This window comes from Scyliorhinus torazame, chromosome 12, assembly GCF_047496885.1.
Source record: "Scyliorhinus torazame isolate Kashiwa2021f chromosome 12, sScyTor2.1, whole genome shotgun sequence".
NCBI lineage: Eukaryota > Metazoa > Chordata > Chondrichthyes > Carcharhiniformes > Scyliorhinidae > Scyliorhinus > Scyliorhinus torazame.
In genome coordinates this window covers 68,910,058-68,929,897 of record NC_092718.1, presented here as the reverse complement: position 1 = coordinate 68,929,897, position 19,840 = coordinate 68,910,058, and the positions used below count along the sequence as shown (strand labels likewise).

At 52.1% G+C, this 19,840-nt stretch overlaps 1 protein-coding gene across 1 annotated transcript in view; it reads left to right on the top strand.

The window, feature by feature from the left end:
• LOC140387054 (nephrin-like) overlaps positions 1-19,840 on the top strand; it is a 327,816-nt gene that overhangs the window by 271,635 nt on the left and 36,341 nt on the right. The window contains exons 8-9 of the mRNA XM_072470065.1: positions 7,659-7,821; positions 16,293-16,449. Coding sequence (XP_072326166.1) covers positions 7,659-7,821; positions 16,293-16,449 — 320 coding nt within the window. The remainder of the gene's footprint in view (positions 1-7,658; positions 7,822-16,292; positions 16,450-19,840) is intronic.

Sequence of the window (19,840 nt, the reverse complement as noted above, 5' to 3'; positions counted from 1 at the left end):
CTTCACCTTCATCCAACAGGTTCCATTGGAGGAGCGTGTACGAGGGCCAAAGGGACCCAAAACCATTTCCTCCATTTTTGTCGGCAGCAAACAAGGTAAGAGAAAATGGTGGGTCACGCAGGTCGGCCGGCGTGGGTTGCGAAGGTCGGCCGGCGTGGGTCGCGAAGGTCGGCCGGGTTGGGTCGCGAAGGTTGGCCGGTTGGGAAAATGGGTCCCCGGAAAAAAAGTTTGAAGAACACTGACCGAACCAATTCAGTTGCCCAATTAAACTTCGCAGTTGCTATTTTTCTATCTTTGAAACCATTGCGTCTTTTTGTGAAACCCGGCCACGGCTAATTGCTATTGGGCTGATGCTTTCCAAATAAGATTCCTGACGTAAAGTTGCCCCTAACTTAGTCTGTCCGATTTCCAGTCCAATATATTTAAATGCACCGGAAGCCTGACTTCCAACCCTGAATTCTTTCCTCAAACCAGAGATTACAATAGCATCGAAATCACTAGTCCCACCCCACAAAAAATCATCGGCATGGATCATAAAGATGCCAGAAAGATTTCCTTTATAGTGCCAGTAAAACATTGCCAGATCTGCTTTCAACTGGCAACACCCTAACTTTAACAAAACTGACCTAACCGAAAAATACCAGACTCTAGACGCATCATCCAATCCATATACACATTTGTTCAACTTCCAGAGTACCCCTTCTGTGTTAGCTGCTTCTTTAGGAGGATGGAGAAAAATGTCTCTCTGGAGCTGATGCCCCTGCAAAAAGGCAGCTTTTATGTCTATAGATTTGCATTCCCATGCCTTTGTGACTAATAGAGCCAAGAAGATCTTTAAAATAACCTTTCGTGCCATAAGTGAATCGACCCTTAAAGCCTGATCTTCTAAGTTTTCTTCACATCCCCTTGCCATAAGTCTGACCTTTGCCTTATAAGTTCCATCCGGAAGAACCTTTTCCGTGCAAATCCATTTGTGGAATAGAGCTCTTTGTCCCCTATCCTGCACTTCCGTGTATACCCCAAATTCACTCCAACTATGCAGTTCTTGCTGTTTGGCATCTTTGATAACTTTTTCATCTAATTTATTGGAAGCCACCAAAATCTCATGTGCATGTGGGCTTCTACTCCTAATAGTATTTGTAGTCTTACTCATGTTCCGAGATCTTGATAAACTACGTCCCCTCTCCTGCCTGGTATCTCGTTCTGTACTGCTACTGCTTGATCTTTCCCTTCTACTGTGGGATGTCCTTTCAATAGTTCTCGACTTTTTCCTGCAGACCTGTTCAGTATCCAATGTACTATCTGAACTGGCACTGCGTTTCTGTGCCCTCCACTTTTGAACTTTTGGCAGTTGTCCTTTCGGAAAAATGGCCTGTTCTAATTCATCTGCGTTCCTCTACAGAAACCCTGTCTATATCAGTTAACTGGTCCTCATAGTTCTGTAACATGTGCGTACCAGATCACTCTGGTTCCTCGTCATGTCTGTCTGCTCTGTCTAAATTTGAAAAGTTGTAATCTGTACTCATTATCCTTGATGAATGTACCCTAACAGTTTGATTGCCATGTTGCAAAATAATTGTTTTGCCATCTATGCCTATGATCTTCCCTGGGCCTTTCCATTCATTAAAACTGTCTCTCTTATAGTACACTATGTCTTCTTGCTGAAAAACGGTATTTGATGGCCGTACATTATGTCTTAAAGCTCTGCGAATTCTCTCAGAGACTTCTGCTTCCAAAAAAGCTTTTCTACTGCTATGTAATGCATTTAAATGCTCAGCAAAAGCAGAGCTAATTGTAATTCCTTCCCAAACTGGAGGCTGGTCATCTAAAATGGACGGAATTTTAGGATTTCTACCAAACACTAATTGATAGGGACTATAGCCCCCAACCATCTGCAATGAATTCTTTGCATGTACTGCCCATGCTAAAGCTGAATTTAGCTTGCAGTTTGGTCTATCTGCCAACATTTTCCAGAGCATGTCATCTATTACCGCATGGTTTCTTTCACACACACCATTACTAAATGGGCTTTCCGCAGCCGTATTCATAACTGTGATATTCACGTTTTCACACACATCCCTAAACTCATCATTAGCAAAATCTCCCCCATTGTCCGTAAGGAATTTTGCCGGTGGGCCCATTCCTGTCCTTGTCCATTTTTCCACGATTTGATCCAGAATTACTCTCTTTTCTTTACTTTGTACAATCGTTGAGTGACAAAATCTGGTTGCTAAATCTACAAAATGCAAAATAAATATATTATTGGCTTTATCCCAGATCTTAAGGTCCATGGCCACAATGTCATTAAAATCTCTGGCCAAAGGTAGGGTTACTATCGGTCGTGCTGGTGTCCTTCTGTACTTCCTACAAACTTCACAGCGATCACTAACCTGTTCTATCAGTTTAGTATCATCTTCATCCCTTACCCCTGCAACCTTTATTACATTTTTCAACCTCTGAGGAGACGGATGCACAAATTGCCTATGCAGTTTTAATACAAGAAGCTTTTTATCAGCTAAAGTCCCGTTTTCAACTGCCATGAACACAGCCTTAACAACTTGAAATATTATTTGTCAGTAATGGAACACAATAATGTCCCGACTGTGTAAATTGTAAGTCCACCATCTTTCCAAAAACTATTGCCTTATCCTGTTCCATATCCAGTTTCATGTGTGCTTTCTTCATCGACGGTCTGCTCAGAAGCAAAGGTATCTCACTTGATACAACATCCATGCTAATTAAATGATTCACTCCGGTAATATTTCAAGGGCTCACCACTCTTTTCAGCGACTTCAGAGTATTATCATCCCCAAACCTGAAACTTGTGGAACTTTCAAATTCCTTAACCTTGTTACAATTTTCAGCATTCAAGGAGTCCAGGTAACATTTTAACCAGTCAATTCCACACACGGGAGATATGCAGCCATTGTCCAATACAGCACAATTGAAGGATTCTTTTTTTTCTTCTCACATCTTTTTTGTTCTCCTCACTCACTCCTTGGTCTGGTCAGGAAAAGTTGTATCTTTCAACCCTTCACATTTACACAGCAACCATCCTCTGCTACCATTTGTTAAACGTTTAGCTGCTGTTGTATAAAGAGTCAAAAGGTTCTTCTCCTTTTACAAACACCTTTATTTCACTTTAACAGACTCTGCACAAAACTCTATCATCACATCACCTGACACAAAGGCCACCTGAAGCCCTTTTACATATCAGTGTCAATTATTGGATACTTAACATAAATGAGACAACTAATTGGAGTGTCTCTTAACCCATTACTTAACAGGGCTGACAGCTGTGATGCCTCGATTGTGCCTTCCTCGGAGCTCCCCTCCGAGGTGATCTCCTGGGAGTCAGGAGAGGGAGCCACCCGGGATGGGCCAGTGCCGTCGGCTGGAGGACCTGCAGGAGAATGGACATGTGGTCAGTGGGAGGGATGGGTCAGTCTGTATGGCAATAACAACTCACCTCTGCGACGTCCGCCAACCTCCGTGGGGCTGACCGATCTGTCCTCAGCCACCACCTCAGTCACCTCCAGGGCCCATTCCTCCAAGGTGGTGAGGATCCGTATGTTCGGCACGCCTCCACCAGTCTGTGGCCTCTCCTGGTAATTGTGGGAGAGCTCCTCCTGCGGAAACACAGAGGGGTCATCATTAGCCCCATACGTGGTTCACAGTGATAGGAGGGAGTGTGAAGGGAGGCTTGGCGGGGGTAAAGGGAGAGGGGGGTGAAGGGAGAGGGGGGTGAAAGGAGAGGGGTGGAGGGTGGGTTGAGGGTCGCATGGAGAGTTGAATGCTCACGTCGGGGTGGAAGGTTCTCGGTGTTGGGGGGGGGGGGGTAGGGGGCATTGGTGTCAACTCACCCGTGCGGCCCAGTGTATAGGTCGTTGACCTTCTTACGACGCTGGAGGCCAGTCCTACTGGTCACACTCCCCAAGCTTCCGGCCGCCGCCACCTCATCCCCGGCGGCACTGGCTGCCCTGTGGCTCACCCTCTGGGAGCCTCAGGGGAACAGGACACCCCTCTTGGCCTTGATGGCCTCTTGGAACCTCTCCAGGTCAACGTCCCCGAATTGTGGGGCCGGGCATCTCAGCGGCATGGCTCTGAGCTGGCTGGGGTTGGCTGAGCAAGTGCTGTTTCAGTGCTGCTCGACATTGTTAGCGGGGGGCTGGCAAGTGAATACACACTGAGAAATCTTTCCAGAGAATCGTGGCCTAAGTGGGAGCTAGACTGGGGAGAAACTCCCAAGCTCAAATGTGGGTGAATGCCAGTGTGGATCTCACCCCAAAAGAAGGCTAGAAACCTCCTGCCAACTCACCCAAAACCTTCAGGCGTGATTCTCCAGATAGATTTCAAAGTGTTGTAGCGAGCGGGAATTGCCGCGAGCTTCCCGGAGCTCGGCTCAGCGAGGCCGGCAACGCTATTCAACGTTAATCGGCCCACTTAACGAGGTCTCACGGGCTTCTTGCCACAAATGAAGGCTCACCGACTGATTCGCTGGCCCCAAGCTCGCCAGTCCCCCCCCCCCCCCGCCCCCCCCACCGCCCGCTAACAAGGTCGAACAGCACTTAACCTGCACTTGCTCAGCCAACCCCAGCCCGCTTGCAACAATGGCGCCCAGGAGACCGGCCCCATGATTTGGGGATGCTGACCTGGGGAGGCTCCTCGATGCGGTGGAGGCGAGGAGGGATGTCCTGGTCCCCCGAGGGCCCCGGAGGGTGAGCCACAGGGCAGCCAGTGCTGCCTGGGACAAGGTGGCGGCAGCTGTGAGTGCCGGGGGTGTGACCAGAGGACTGGCCTCCAGTACAGGAATAAGGTCAATGATCTACACCGGGCAGCACGAGTGAGTGGACACGTCCCACCCCCCCACTCTCCCTCCGAGACCTTTCCGCCCTACGCGAGCATCCATCCCCCAACTCTCTATGTGACACCCACCCCTCCCACATCAACACCCCCCACACCACCCAACCCTTCCTCAACACTCCCGCCTCCCACCACTGTGAACCACACATGTGGCGAACGATGCCCTCTTTGTGTCTCCTCAGGAAAAGGTCTTCCATAATTGCTGGGAGAGGGCCCAGATTGGCCGTGGCATGCCGGACATCGGACTCCTTTGAGGAGCATGCCCTGGAGGTGAGGGGGGTGACCGAGGAAAGGGCGGTCACTCACGTGGAGGCTGACGGATGCCGCAGAGCTGAGGAACCACCAGGCTCTACCCGGAGGACCTGTCAAACGTGAATACTGATCGCCTTACTGATCGCCTGACCCATCCATCCCACTGACCACATGTCCATTCTCCCGCAGCTCCTCCAGCTGACTGGGCTGGCCCATCCCGGGTGGCCCTCCTCTCCTGACTCCGAGAACACCTCAGAGGAGAGCTCCGTGGATGTCACCGTAATAGTCACAGCTGTTCTCCCCACCCTCCGCCAGCGCAAATACACACATCTCGGTGAGACATGTTAGCGGTTAGGCTTCTGGGGCACAATCTGGTGAGCACCACACTGCTGATGATGTAGATCAGGTGGAGGCAGGAACCCCCAGGTGAGACAGCAGTGGGAGGTCTGCTGGAGCCCAGGACCCAGCTGGGTCCCAGCCTGATTGTGAGCCTGTGGAAGAGGTTTTCCCGGAGCTGATGGAGATGTTCGGGTGCAGATGGGACATTCCGAGGGAGATGTCAGCGTCACTCCAGCAGACCCACAGACACTTGGAGGAATCCCAGACGCTATGAACGCAGACGTCGTCGACAATGAGTGGCACAGCGGCCAACACCGCTAAGGTGGTAACCGCAGTGGAGAGCCTGGTGCACTATGTTGACACCATTAGTGAAGGTGTCCAAGGTGTTGCGCAGTCAGTGACGACCATGGCTGAGGGTCGAGGCAGAATGGCTGACTTCCTGGGGGTTGTCACCCAGCCGCAGGCTGACCTTGGTGAGGCTCCGCGGGACATGTCCCGCTCCCAGGTGGGCACGGCCGAGGCGCTGCGGAGCTTGTCCCAGTCGCAGGTGGGCATTGCTGAGGCTCTGCAAAGCATGTCCCAGTCACTGAGGAACATCGCCGAGGGCGTTGACACAATGGTGCAGACCATGGGGGAACTGCCGAGGCTGGCAGATGATGCAGGGGCAGCCAGGGCTCGAACCAGCAGCCCTCTCATCCCAAGTTGAACCCCAGGGCCCTATGGACACCAAGCCGAAGAGGGCACCAACCTGTACCCGTCCCATGGAATTGGTGATGGTGATCATCAGCTCCCCTGAGTGCCACCCCTCTGATGAGGCCGCATCTCAGAGCCAATACACGGGACAGGGCGGCACGGCTGTGCATGATCCGCTGATAAATGAGCCAGGGCCCTCTGGCCTCAGAGCCCCAGAGGTTGCCCGCCAGGGGCATCGAAGGCCACGGGACGAGGAAAGAGCTGGCTGCCTCCAACTCAGATATGCATCCTGGGGACACACCTAGACGTAGGGCCAAGCACATCGAGGATCACTGAGGGCACCAGGGGAGGGTGTGGGGGTTGGAAAGGGGGTTTGGGGGTGGGGGAGGGCCAGGGCCATTAGGAACGTGGGGAATTGTAAAACACAATAAACACCTTTGTGCACTATTAGTTATGATGCCTGTCACTTCCTTCAGCAATGCAGTCTGACCTCAGAATCCTTAATCTGTTTCTCCAGGTATCCCCTCTCCCCCACTCCCCAGGGTACTCACCCACCCTCCGGCCATGGGCATGTCTCCGGAGTTGTGCCCCATCCCCTGGGTGTTCGAGGGTTGGCTGCTGCATGTGGTGTTGCCTCCCGCAGTGTTCAGGCACAGGGTCCTGGCATCAAGGCGTGATTGGAATGCTGGGCAATGACTCCCACATGCTACATGGCACGCCCACTCACGGGGATCCACTTGGGTTGTGTGAAGTGCTCACCTAACCACGGTTGCCAGTTCCCTATTAGCAATACCCTTCAGCTGCACGGCCAGAGGCCTCAGCAGTTGGTGGGGGTTATGGGTGGTCAGTGGGGCAGACGGACAGGGACAAAGGTTGTCCCTTGAACTGGTACACACGATCCAGAGGTTGGCATGGTGGTGCCGCGTGCGGTTGCCGCCGGGTTTCCCCCCCTAGCTCCTCCCTCACCCTCGCATTGCGGCCCAACCCTGCGGAGGGTCCTCCACCCCCAGCCGGAGATACCCCATCCCCCACCGAGCACAGGGGCAGGAAGCCCAGCGCCCCCATGCTTTTTGCCTGAGCAAAGATGGCTACTCTCCTCCTCGGCTCCCCACACGAGCCCATCTGCCAGGTCCACGTTTTTCAAAAGGAGTACTAATCTGCACCAGTGTGGCCACTTGCTGGGGAGGCCGCTGAATGACAGGAGGCTGTTGGATATGGGGTGGCTCTCATTAATTGTATGGAAATAGGGCTTAAGTGGTGATAACTAGTTTCTCACCACACTACGGCGAGATCCCAATTTTGCCGACGGGCTGATTGCATCGTAAACTGTTTGGCGCCTGGCGCGGTTCTCATTTTCAGCCTCTCACGCTTGTCACCGGCCTCATTTCGCTTGACCGAGAGCGCAACGAGGCCGGGAAATCGCGCCCTTCAAAATGTTCCCGTTAAATCGCGCCCTCGGTTTTTTTTATGACCGCTCTTAACTCCATTGGTTCTTTTCTCCTGTTGCCCAGGGTGAGGGATGGGAAGTGTCTCCCAGCGACCAGGTTTTCCTGAATGAAACGACTAAACTTGTTATTGCGGGAGCAAAGCGAGGAGATGCTGGAAGTTACGAATGCTCGGCAGACAACGGGATCCCACCAGTGGCTACAGCAAGAGCCCAGCTCATTGTTCGATGTAAGAGAGCGCCCAATGCTGCCCAGAGATCAGGGACTGGACTCTCCTCCGTGGCATTCAAGTCAAAACTCTGTTTCATGCTGTGTGGCACCAGAGAACCCCTGCCGCAAACTGGGACGAACAACTTTGGCGTCAATCGTAGGGGAGCTTTCAGAACAATCTGTCCCCACTCCCTGAGCAGATTTCTCCTGGTCACTCTCTGGAGATTACGGATTGACACCCACTCTAGTCACTCTGAGGACCAGTGCTCCAATCCCACTCTGTCTCCACATTGTGTGTGACCTGATTCTGGTCCTCTCCCAGTGTCCTCACAACAGCACAACTAGAGTAAGAACAGGAATAGAGCAATGGTGAGGACAGGATTAGCACGAGCCAACAGAACAGGTTCGAGCGAGCTTTACTCTGTATCTAACCCCGTGCTGTTCCTGTCCTGGGAGTGTTTGATGGGGACAGTGCAGAGGGAGCTTTATTCTGTACATAACCCTGTGCTGTACCTGTCCTGGGAATGTTTGATGGGGACAGTGTAGAGGAAGCTTTACTCTGTATCTAACCCCGTGCTGTTCCTGTCCTGGGAGTGTTTGATGGGGACAGTGCAGAGGGAGCTTTATTCTGTACATAACCCCGTGCTGTACCTGCCCGGGAGTGTTTGATGGGGACAGTGCAGAGGGAGCTTTACTCTGTATCTAACCCCGTGCTGTACCTGTCCTGGGAGTGTTTGATGGGGACAGTGCAGAGGGAGCTTTACTCTGTATCTAACCCCGTGCTGTACCTGCCCTGGGAGTGTTTAATGGGGACAGTGTAGAGGGAGCTTTACTCTGTACATAACCCTGGGCTGTACCTGTCCTGGGAATGTTTGATGGGGACAGTGCAGAGGGAGCTTTATTCTGTACATAACCGCGTGCTGTACCTGTCCTGGGAATGTTTGATGGGGACAGTGCAGAGGGAGCTTTACTCTGGACATAACCCCGTGCTGTACCTGTCCTGGGAATGTTTGATGGGGACAGTGCAGAGGGAGCTTTATTCTGTATCTAACCCTGTGCTGTACCTGCCCGGGAGTGTTTGATGGGGACAGTGCAGAGGGAGCTTTACTCTGTACCTAACCCTGTGCTGTACCTGTCCTGGGAGTGTTTGATGGGGACAGTGCAGAGGGAGCTTTACTCTGTATCTAACCCTGTGCTGTAGCTGTCCTGGGAGTGTTTGATGGGGACAGTGCAGAGGGAGCTTTACTCTGTATCTAACCCTGTGCTGTACCTGTCCTGGGAGTGTTTGATGGGGACAGTGCAGAGGGAGCTTTACTCTGTATCCAACCCCGTGCTGTACCTGCCTGGGAGAGCTTGATGGGGACAGTGTAGAGGGAGCTTTACTCTCTATCTAATCCCGTGCTGTACCTGTCCTAGGAGTGTTTGATGGGGACAGTGCAGAGGGAGCTTTACTCTGTATCGAACCCTGTGCTGTACCTGTCCTGGGAGAGCTTGATGGGGACAGTGCAGAGGGAGCTTTACTCTGTATCCAACCCCGTGCTGTACCTGCCTGGGAGAGCTTGATGGGGACAGTGTAGAGGGAGCTTTACTCTGTATCTAACCCTGTGCTGTACCAGTCCTGGGAGTGTTTGATGGGGACAGTGTCGAGGGAGCTTTACTCTGTATCTAACCCCGTGCTGTACCTGCCTGGGAGTGTTTGATGGGGACAGTGCAGAGGGAGCTTTATTCTGTATCTAACCCTGTGCTGTACCTGCCCGGGAGTGTTTGATGGGGACAGTGCAGAGGGAGATTTACTCTGTATCTAACCCTGTGCTGTACCTGTCCTGGGAGTGTTTTGATGGGGACAGTGCAGAGGGAGCTTTACTCTGTATCCAACCCCGTGCTGTACCTGCCTGGGAGAGCTTGATGGGGATAGTGTAGAGGGAGCTTTACTCTGTATCTAATCCCGTGCTGTACCTGTCCTAGGAGTGTTTGATGGGGACAGTGCAGAGGGAGCTTTATTCTGTACATAACCCCGTGCTGTACCTGTCCTGGGAATGTTTGATGGGGACAGTGCAGAGGGAGCTTTACTCTGTATCCAACCCCGTGCTGTACCTGCCTGGGAGAGCTTGATGGGGATAGTGTAGAGGGAGCTTTACCTCTGTATCTAATCCCGTGCTGTACCTGTCCTAGGAGTGTTTGATGGGGACAGCGCAGAGGGAGCTTTATTCTGTATCTAACCCCGTGCTGTACATGCCCGGGAGTGTTTGATGGGGACAGTATAGTGGGAGCTTTACTCTGTATCTAACCCCGTGCTGTACCTGTCCTGGGAGTGTTTGATGGGGACAGTGCAGAGGGAGCTTTACTCTGTATCTAACCCCGTGCTGTACCTGCCCTGGGAGTGTTTAATGGGGACAGTGTAGAGTGAGCTTTACTCTGTATCTAACCCCGTGCTGTACCTGTCCTGGGAGTGTTTGATGGGGACAGTGCAGAGGGAGCTTTACTCTGTATCTAACCCTGTGCTGTACCTGTCCTGGGAGTGTTTGATGGGGACAGTGCAGAGGGAGCTTTACTCTGTATCCAACCCCGTGCTGTACCTGCCTGGGAGAGCTTGATGGGGACAGTGTAGAGGGAGCTTTACTCTGTATCTAACCCTGTGCTGTACTTGTCCTGGGAGTGTTTGATGGGGACAGTGTCGAGGGAGCTTTACTCTGTATCTAATCCCGTGCTGTACCTGCCCTGGGAGTGTTTGATGGGGACAGTGCAGAGGGAGCTTTACTCTGTATCTAACCCCGTGCTGTACCTGCCTGGGAGTGTTTGATGGGGACAGTGTCGAGGGAGCTTTACTCTGTATCTAATCCCGTGCTGTACCTGTCCTGGGAATGTTTGATGGGGTCAGTGCAGAGGGAGCTTTATTCTGTATCTAACCCCATGCTGTACTTGCCCGGGAGTGTTTGATGGGGACAGTGCAGAGGGAGCTTTACTCTTTATCTAACCCTGTGCTGTACCTGTCCTGGGACTTGTTGATGGGGACAGTGCAGAGGGAGCTTTACTCTGTATCCAACCCCGTGCTGTACCTGTCTGGGAGAGCTTGATGGGGACAGTGTAGAGGGAGCTTTACTCTGTATCTAACCCTATGCTGTACCTGTCCTGGGAGTGTTTGATGGGGACAGTGTAGAGGGAGCTTTACTCTGTATCTGACCCCATGCTGTACCTGTCCTGGGAGTGTTTGATGGGGACAGTGCAGAGGGAGCTTTATTCTGTATCCAACCCCGTGCTGTACCTGCCTGGGAGAGCTTGATGAGGACGGTGTAGAGGGAACTTTACTCTGTATCCAACCCCGTGCTGTACCTGTCCTGGGAGTGTTTGATGGGGACAGTGTAGAGGGAGCTTTACTCTGTATCTGACCCCATGCTGTACCTGTCCTGGGAGTGTTTGATGGGGACAGTGCAGAGGGAGCTTTATTCTGTATCCAACCCCGTGCTGTACCTGCCTGGGAGAGCTTGATGGGGACAGTGTAGAGGGAACTTTACTCTGTATCTAACCCTGTGCTGTACCTGTCCTGGGAGTGTTTGATGGGGACAGTGCAGAGGGAGCTTTACTCTGTATCTAACCCCGTGCTGTACCTGTCCTGGGAGTGTTTGATGGGGACAGTGCAGAGGGAGCTTTACTCTGTATCTAACCCCGTGCTGTACCTGTCCTGGGAGTGTTTGATGGAGACGGTGTAGAGGGAGCTTCACTCTGTATCTAACCCCATGTTGTACCTGTCCTGGGAGTGTTTGATTGCGAGCAGTGCAGAGGGAGCTTTACTCTGTATCTAACCCCATGCTGTACCTGCCCGGGAGTGTTTGATGGGGACAGTGCAGAGGGAGCTTTACTCTGTATCTAACCCTGTGCTGTACCTGTCCTGGGAGTGTTTGATGGGGACAGTGCAGAGGGAGCTTTACTCTGTATCCAACCCAGTGCTGTACCTGCCTGGGAGAGCTTGATGGGGACAGTGTAGAGGGAGCTTTACTCTGTATCTAACCCTGTGCTGTACCTGTCCTGGGAGTGTTTGATGGGGACAGTGTAGAGGGAGCTTTACTCTGTATCTAACCCCGTGCTGTACCTGTCCTGGGAGTGTTTGATGGGGACAGTGCAGAGGGAGCTTTACTCTGTATCCAACCCCGTGCTGTACCTGCCTGGGAGAGCTTGATGGGGATGGTGTAGAGGGAGCTTTACTCTGTATCCAACCCCGTGCTGTACCTGCCTGGGAGAGCTTGATGGGGACAGTGTAGAGGGAGCTTTACTCTGTATCTAACCCTGTGCTGTACCTGTCCTGGGAGTGTTTGATGGGGACAGTGCAGAGGGAGCTTTACACTGTATCTAACCCCGTGCTGTACCTGTCCTGGGAGTGTTTGATGGGGACAGTGTAGAGGGAGCCTTACTCTGTATCTAGCCCCGTGCTGTACCTGTCCTGGGAGTGTTTGATGGAGACGGTGTAGAGGGAGCTTTACTCTGTATCTAACCCCGTGCTGTACCTGTCCTGGGAGTGTTTGATGGGGACAGTGTAGAGGGAGCTTTACTCTGTATCTGACCCCATGCTGTACCTGTCCTGGGAGTGTTTGATGGGGACAGTGCAGAGGGAGCTTTACTCTGTATCCAACCCAGTGCTGTACCTGCCTGGGAGAGCTTGATGGGGACAGTGTAGAGGGAGCTTTACTCTGTATCTAACCCTGTGCTGTACCTGTCCTGGGAGTGTATGATGGGGACAGTGTAGAGGGAGCTTTACTCTGTACATAACCCTGTGCTGTACCTGTCCTGGGAATGTTTGATGGGGACAGTGCAGAGGGAGCTTTATTCTGTATCTAACCCCGTGCTGTACCTGCCCGGGAGTGTTTGATGGGGACAGTGCAGAGTGAGCTTTACTCTGTATCTAACCCCGTGCTGTACCTGTCCTGGGAGTGTTTGATGGGGACAGTGTAGAGGGAGCTTTACTCTGTACATAACCCTGTGCTGTACCTGTCCTGGGAATGTTTGATGGGGACAGTGCAGAGGGAGCTTTATTCTGTATCTAACCCCGTGCTGTACCTGCCCGGGAGTGTTTGATGGGGACAGTGCAGAGTGAGCTTTACTCTGTATCTAACCCCGTGCTGTACCTGTCCTGGGAGTGTTTGATGGGGACAGTGCAGAGGGAGCTTTACTCTGTATCTAACCCTGTGCTGTACCTGTCCTGGGAGTGTTTGATGGGGACAGTGCAGAGGGAGCTTTACTCTGTATCCAACCCCGTGCTGTACCTGCCTGGGAGAGCTTGATGGGGACAGTGTAGAGGGAGCTTTACTCTGTATCTAACCCTGTGCTGTACTTGTCCTGGGAGTGTTTGATGGGGACAGTGTCGAGGGAGCTTTACTCTGTATCTAATCCCGTGCTGTACCTGTCCTGGGAGTGTTTGATGGGGACAGTGCAGAGGGAGCTTTACTCTGTATCTAACCCCGTGCTGTACCTGCCTGGGAGTGTTTGATGGGGACAGTGTCGAGGGAGCTTTACTCTGTATCTAATCCCGTGCTGTACCTGTCCTGGGAATGTTTGATGGGGTCAGTGCAGAGGGAGCTTTATTCTGTATCTAACCCCATGCTGTACTTGCCCGGGAGTGTTTGATGGGGACAGTGCAGAGGGAGCTTTACTCTTTATCTAACCCTGTGCTGTACCTGTCCTGGGACTGTTTGATGGGGACAGTGCAGAGGGAGCTTTACTCTGTATCCAACCCCGTGCTGTACCTGTCTGGGAGAGCTTGATGGGGACAGTGTAGAGGGAGCTTTACTCTGTATCTAACCCTATGCTGTACCTGTCCTGGGAGTGTTTGATGGGGACAGTGTAGAGGGAGCTTTACTCTGTATCTGACCCCATGCTGTACCTGTCCTGGGAGTGTTTGATGGGGACAGTGCAGAGGGAGCTTTATTCTGTATCCAACCCCGTGCTGTACCTGCCTGGGAGAGCTTGATGAGGACGGTGTAGAGGGAACTTTACTCTGTATCCAACCCCGTGCTGTACCTGTCCTGGGAGTGTTTGATGGGGACAGTGTAGAGGGAGCTTTACTCTGTATCTGACCCCATGCTGTACCTGTCCTGGGAGTGTTTGATGGGGACAGTGCAGAGGGAGCTTTATTCTGTATCCAACCCCGTGCTGTACCTGCCTGGGAGAGCTTGATGGGGACAGTGTAGAGGGAACTTTACTCTGTATCTAACCCTGTGCTGTACCTGTCCTGGGAGTGTTTGATGGGGACAGTGCAGAGGGAGCTTTACTCTGTATCTAACCCCGTGCTGTACCTGTCCTGGGAGTGTTTGATGGGGACAGTGCAGAGGGAGCTTTACTCTGTATCTAACCCCGTGCTGTACCTGTCCTGGGAGTGTTTGATGGAGACGGTGTAGAGGGAGCTTCACTCTGTATCTAACCCCATGTTGTACCTGTCCTGGGAGTGTTTGATTGCGAGCAGTGCAGAGGGAGCTTTACTCTGTATCTAACCCCATGCTGTACCTGCCCGGGAGTGTTTGATGGGGACAGTGCAGAGGGAGCTTTACTCTGTATCTAACCCTGTGCTGTACCTGTCCTGGGAGTGTTTGATGGGGACAGTGCAGAGGGAGCTTTACTCTGTATCCAACCCAGTGCTGTACCTGCCTGGGAGAGCTTGATGGGGACAGTGTAGAGGGAGCTTTACTCTGTATCTAACCCTGTGCTGTACCTGTCCTGGGAGTGTTTGATGGGGACAGTGTAGAGGGAGCTTTACTCTGTATCTAACCCCGTGCTGTACCTGTCCTGGGAGTGTTTGATGGGGACAGTGCAGAGGGAGCTTTACTCTGTATCCAACCCCGTGCTGTACCTGCCTGGGAGAGCTTGATGGGGATGGTGTAGAGGGAGCTTTACTCTGTATCCAACCCCGTGCTGTACCTGCCTGGGAGAGCTTGATGGGGACAGTGTAGAGGGAGCTTTACTCTGTATCTAACCCTGTGCTGTACCTGTCCTGGGAGTGTTTGATGGGGACAGTGCAGAGGGAGCTTTACTCTGTATCTAACCCCGTGCTGTACCTGTCCTGGGAGTGTTTGATGGGGACAGTGTAGAGGGAGCCTTACTCTGTATCTAGCCCCGTGCTGTACCTGTCCTGGGAGTGTTTGATGGAGACGGTGTAGAGGGAGCTTTACTCTGTATCTAACCCCGTGCTGTACCTGTCCTGGGAGTGTTTGATGGGGACAGTGTAGAGGGAGCTTTACTCTGTATCTGACCCCATGCTGTACCTGTCCTGGGAGTGTTTGATGGGGACAGTGCAGAGGGAGCTTTATTCTGTATCCAACCCCGTGCTGTACCTGCCTGGGAGAGCTTGATGAGGACGGTGTAGAGGGAACTTTACTCTGTATCCAACCACGTGCTGTACCTGCCTGGGAGAGCTTGATGGAGACAGTGTAGAGGGAGCTTTACTCTGTATCTAACCCCGTGCTGTACCTGTCCTGGGAGTGTTTGATGGGGACAGTGCAGAGGGAGCTTTACTCTGTATCTAACCCCGTGCTGTACCTGTCCTGGGAGTGTTTGATGGGGACAGTGTAGAGGGAGCCTTACTCTGTATCTAACCCCGTGCTGTACCTGTCCTGGGAGTGTTTGATGGAGACGGTGTAGAGGGAGCTTCACTCTGTATCTAACCCTGTGCTGTACCTGTCCTGGGAGTGTTTGATGGGGACAGTGCAGAGGGAGCTTTACTCTGTATCCAACCCAGTGCTGTACCTGCCTGGGAGAGCTTGATGGGGACAGTGTAGAGGGAGCTTTACTCTGTATCTAACCCTGTGCTGTACCTGTCCTGGGAGTGTTTGATGGGGACAGTGTAGAGGGAGCTTTACTCTGTATCTAACCCCGTGCTGTACCTGTCCTGGGAGTGTTTGATGGGGACAGTGCAGAGGGAGCTTTACTCTGTATCCAACCCCGTGCTGTACCTGCCTGGGAGAGCTTGATGGGGATGGTGTAGAGGGAGCTTTACTCTGTATCCAACCCCGTGCTGTACCTGCCTGGGAGAGCTTGATGGGGACAGTGTAGAGGGAGCTTTACTCTGTATCTAACCCTGTGCTGTACCTGTCCTGGGAGTGTTTGATGGGGACAGTGCAGAGGGAGCTTTACTCTGTATCTAACCCCGTGCTGTACCTGTCCTGGGAGTGTTTGATGGGGACAGTGTAGAGGGAGCCTTACTCTGTATCTAGCCCCGTGCTGTACCTGTCCTGGGAGTGTTTGATGGAGACGGTGTAGAGGGAGCTTTACTCTGTATCTAACCCCGTGCTGTACCTGTCCTGGGAGTGTTTGATGGGGACAGTGTAGAGGGAGCTTTACTCTTTATCTAACCCCATGTTGTACCTGTCCTGGGAGTGTTTGATTTGGAGCAGTGCAGAGGGAGCTTTACTCTGTATCTAACCCCATGTTGTACCTGTCCTGGGAGTGTTTGATGGGGACAGTACAGAGGGAACTCTGATTCACTGATAATTGTGATGTTTTTTACAGTTAAACCGGAGATACAGAAAGGTGTGGATTTGAGCAAGGTAGCAGTGGTCGGTGATGGGACCTCCACAGCCACACTAAACTGCAAAGCTGAGGGAATCCCGGATGTTGAATTCTACTGGGCAAAACATGGAGTGACCTTGGATCCAAATTATCCCAGGTCTGGGAAGTAGTGAGATATGGGTGAATGAGGAATTTATTCCCTGGTTGAAATGTGACATATTCTTAGTATTTGATACTGTGTAGATCAGTGAGCCACTGGATCTGCTTCCCAATGAGATCCAGTTCCACAGGATCTCATTCCTGGTGGGAGCCAGTGCCACTGGATCTTCCCAGTGAAAGACAGTGCCAAGGGATCTGCTTCCCAGTGAAAAACAGTCCACTGGATCTACTTCCCAGTGATAGCTATCTGCTTCCCAGTGAGAGCCAGTGCCAATGGATCTGCTTCCCAGTGAGAGCAAGTTCCACTGGATCTACTTCCCAGTGATAGCCAGTGCCAAGGGATCTACTTCCCAGTGAGAGCAATGCAAGTGGATCTGCTGCCCAGTGAGAGACAGTTCCATGGGATCTTCTTCCCAGTGAGAGACAGTACCACTTGATCTGCTTCTCATTGAGAGCCAGTGCCACTGGATCTGCTTTTCAATGAGAGCCAGTGCCACTGGATCTGCTTCTAATTGAGAGCCAGTGCCACTGGATCTGCTTTTCAATGAGAGCCAGTGCCTCTGAATCTGCTTCCATTGAGAGCCAGTGCCACTGGATCTGCTTCTCATTGAGGGGCAGTGCCACTGGATTTGCTTCTCATTGAGAGCCAGTGCCTCCATCTGCTTCTCATTGAGGGCCAGTGCCTCCACCTGCTTCTCATTGAGAGCCAGTGCCACTGGAAATGCTTCTCAATGAGAGCCAGTGCCACTGGATCTGCTTCCCATTCAGAGCCAGTGCCTCCATCGGCTTCTCATTGAGAGCCAGTGCCTCTTCATATGCTTTCCAATGAGAGCCAGTGCCACTGGATCTGCTTCTCAATGAGTGCCAGTGCCTCTTCATATGCTTTCCAATGAGAGCCAGTGCCACTGGATCTGCTTTCCAATGTGAGCCAGTGCCTCTGAATCTGCTTCTCATTGAGAGCCAGTGCCTCTTCATATGCTTTCCAATGAGAGCCAGTGCCACTGGATCTGCTTCTCATTGAGAGCCAGTGCCACTGGATCTGCTTCTCATTGAGAGCCAGTGCCACTGGATCTGCTTCTCAATGAGAGCCAGTGACTCTGAATCTGCTTCTCATTGAGAGCCAGCGCCACTGAATCTGCTTCTCATTGAGAGCCAGCGCCACTGAATCTGCTTCTCATTGAGAGCCAGTGCCACTGGATCTGCTTCTCATTGAGAGCCAGTGCCACTAAATCTGCTTCTCATTGAGAGCCAGTGCCACTGGATCTGCTTCTCAATGAGAGCCAGTGCCACTGGATCTTCTTCTCCTTGAGAGCCAGTGCCACTGGATCTGCTTCTCAATGAGAGCCGGTGCCACTGGATCTGCTTCTCATTGAGAGCCATTGCCACTGGATCTGCTTCTCAATGAGAGCCAGTGCCACTGGATCTGCTTCCCATTCAGAGCCAGTGCCTCCATCGGCTTCTCATTGAGAGCCAGTGCCTCTTCATATGCTTTCCAATGAGAGCCAGTGCCACTGGATCTGCTTCTCAATGAGAGCCGGTGCCTCTTCATATGCTTTCCAATGAGAGCCAGTGCCACTGGATCTGCTTTCCAATGAGAGCCAGTGCCTCTGAATCTGCTTCTCATTGAGAGCCAGTGCCTCTTCATATGCTTTCCAATGAGAGCCAGTGCCACTGGATCTGCTTCTCATTGAGAGCCAGTGCCACTGGATCTGCTTCTCAATGAGAGCCAGTGCCACTGGATCTGCTTCTCAATGAGAGCCAGTGACTCTGAATCTGCTTCTCATTGAGAGCCAGTGCCACTGAATCTGCTTCTCATTGAAGCCAGTGCCACTGAATCTGCTTCTCATTGAGAGCCAGTGCCACTGGATCTGCTTCTCATTGAGAGCCAGTGCCACTAAATCTGCTTCTCATTGAGAGCCAGTGCCACTGAATCTGCTTCTCATTGAGAGCCAGTGCCACTGAATCTGCTTCTCATTGAGAGCAAGTTCCACTGAATCTGCTTCTCTTTGAGAGCCAGTGCCACTGGATCTGCTTTTCAATGAGAGCCAGTGCCTCTGAATCTGCTTCTCATTGAGAGCCAGTGCCTCCATCTGCTTCTCATTGAGAGCCAGTGCCTCCATCTGCTTCTCATTGAGAGGCAGTGCCACTGGATCTGCTTCTCAATGGGAGACAGTGCCACTGGATCTGCTTCTCAATGAGAGACAGTGCCACTGGATCTGCTTCTCAATGAGAGACAGTGCCACTGGATCTGCTTCTCATTGAGAGCCAGTGCCACTGGATCCGCTTCTCAATGAGAGCCAGTGCCACTGGATCTGCTTCTCAATGAGAGACAGTGCCACTGGATCTGCTTCTCAATGAGAGACAGTGCCACTGGATCTGCTTATCATTGAGAGCCAGTGCCACTGGAGCTGCTTCTCCTTGAGAGCCAGTGCCAAGGATCTGCTTCTCAATGAGAGCCAGTGTCACTGGATCTGCTTCTCATTGAGAGGCAGTGCCATTGGATCTGCTTCTCATTGAGATCTGCTTCTCATTTAGAGCCAGTGCCACTGGATCTGCTTCTCTATGAGAGCCAGTGCCACTGGATCTGCTTCTCATTGAGAGCCAGTGCCACTGGATCTGCTTCTCATTGAGAACTGCTTCTCATTGAGAGCCAGTGCCACTGGATCTGCTTCTCAATGAGAGCCAGTGCCACTGGATCTGCTTCTCAATGTAAGCCAGTGCCACTGGATCTGCTTATCAATGAGAGCCAGTGCCAATTGATCTGCTTCTCAATGAGAGCCAGTGCCTCCATCTGCTTCTCAATGAGAGCCAGTGCCACTGGATCTGCTTATCATTGAGAGCCAGTGCCACTGGATCTGCTTCTCAATGAGAGCCAGTGCCACTGGGTCTGCTTCTCATTGAGGGCCAGTGCCACTGGATCTGCTTCTCGTTGAGATCTGCTTCTCATTGAGAGCCAGTGCCAGTGGATCTGCTTCACAATGAGAGCCAGTGCCACTGGATCTGCTTCTCAATGTAAGCCAGTGCCACTGGATCTGCTTATCAATGAGAGCCAGTGCCAATTGATCTGCTTCTCAATGAGAGCCAGTGCCTCCATTTGCTTCTCAATGAGAGCCAGTGCCACTGGATCTGCTTCTCATTGAGAGCCAGTGCCACTGGATCTGCTTCTCAATGAGAGCCAGTGCTACTGGATCTGCTTCTCAGTGAAAGCCAGTGCCACTGGATCTGCTTCTCAGTGAAAGCCAGTGCCAATTCATCTGCTTCTCAATGAGAGCCAGTGCCTCCATCTGCTTTCCAATGAGAGCCAGTGCCACTGGACCTGCTTCTCACTGAGAGCCAGTGCCACTGGATCTGCTTAACATTGAGAGCCAGTGCCACTGATCTGCTTCTCA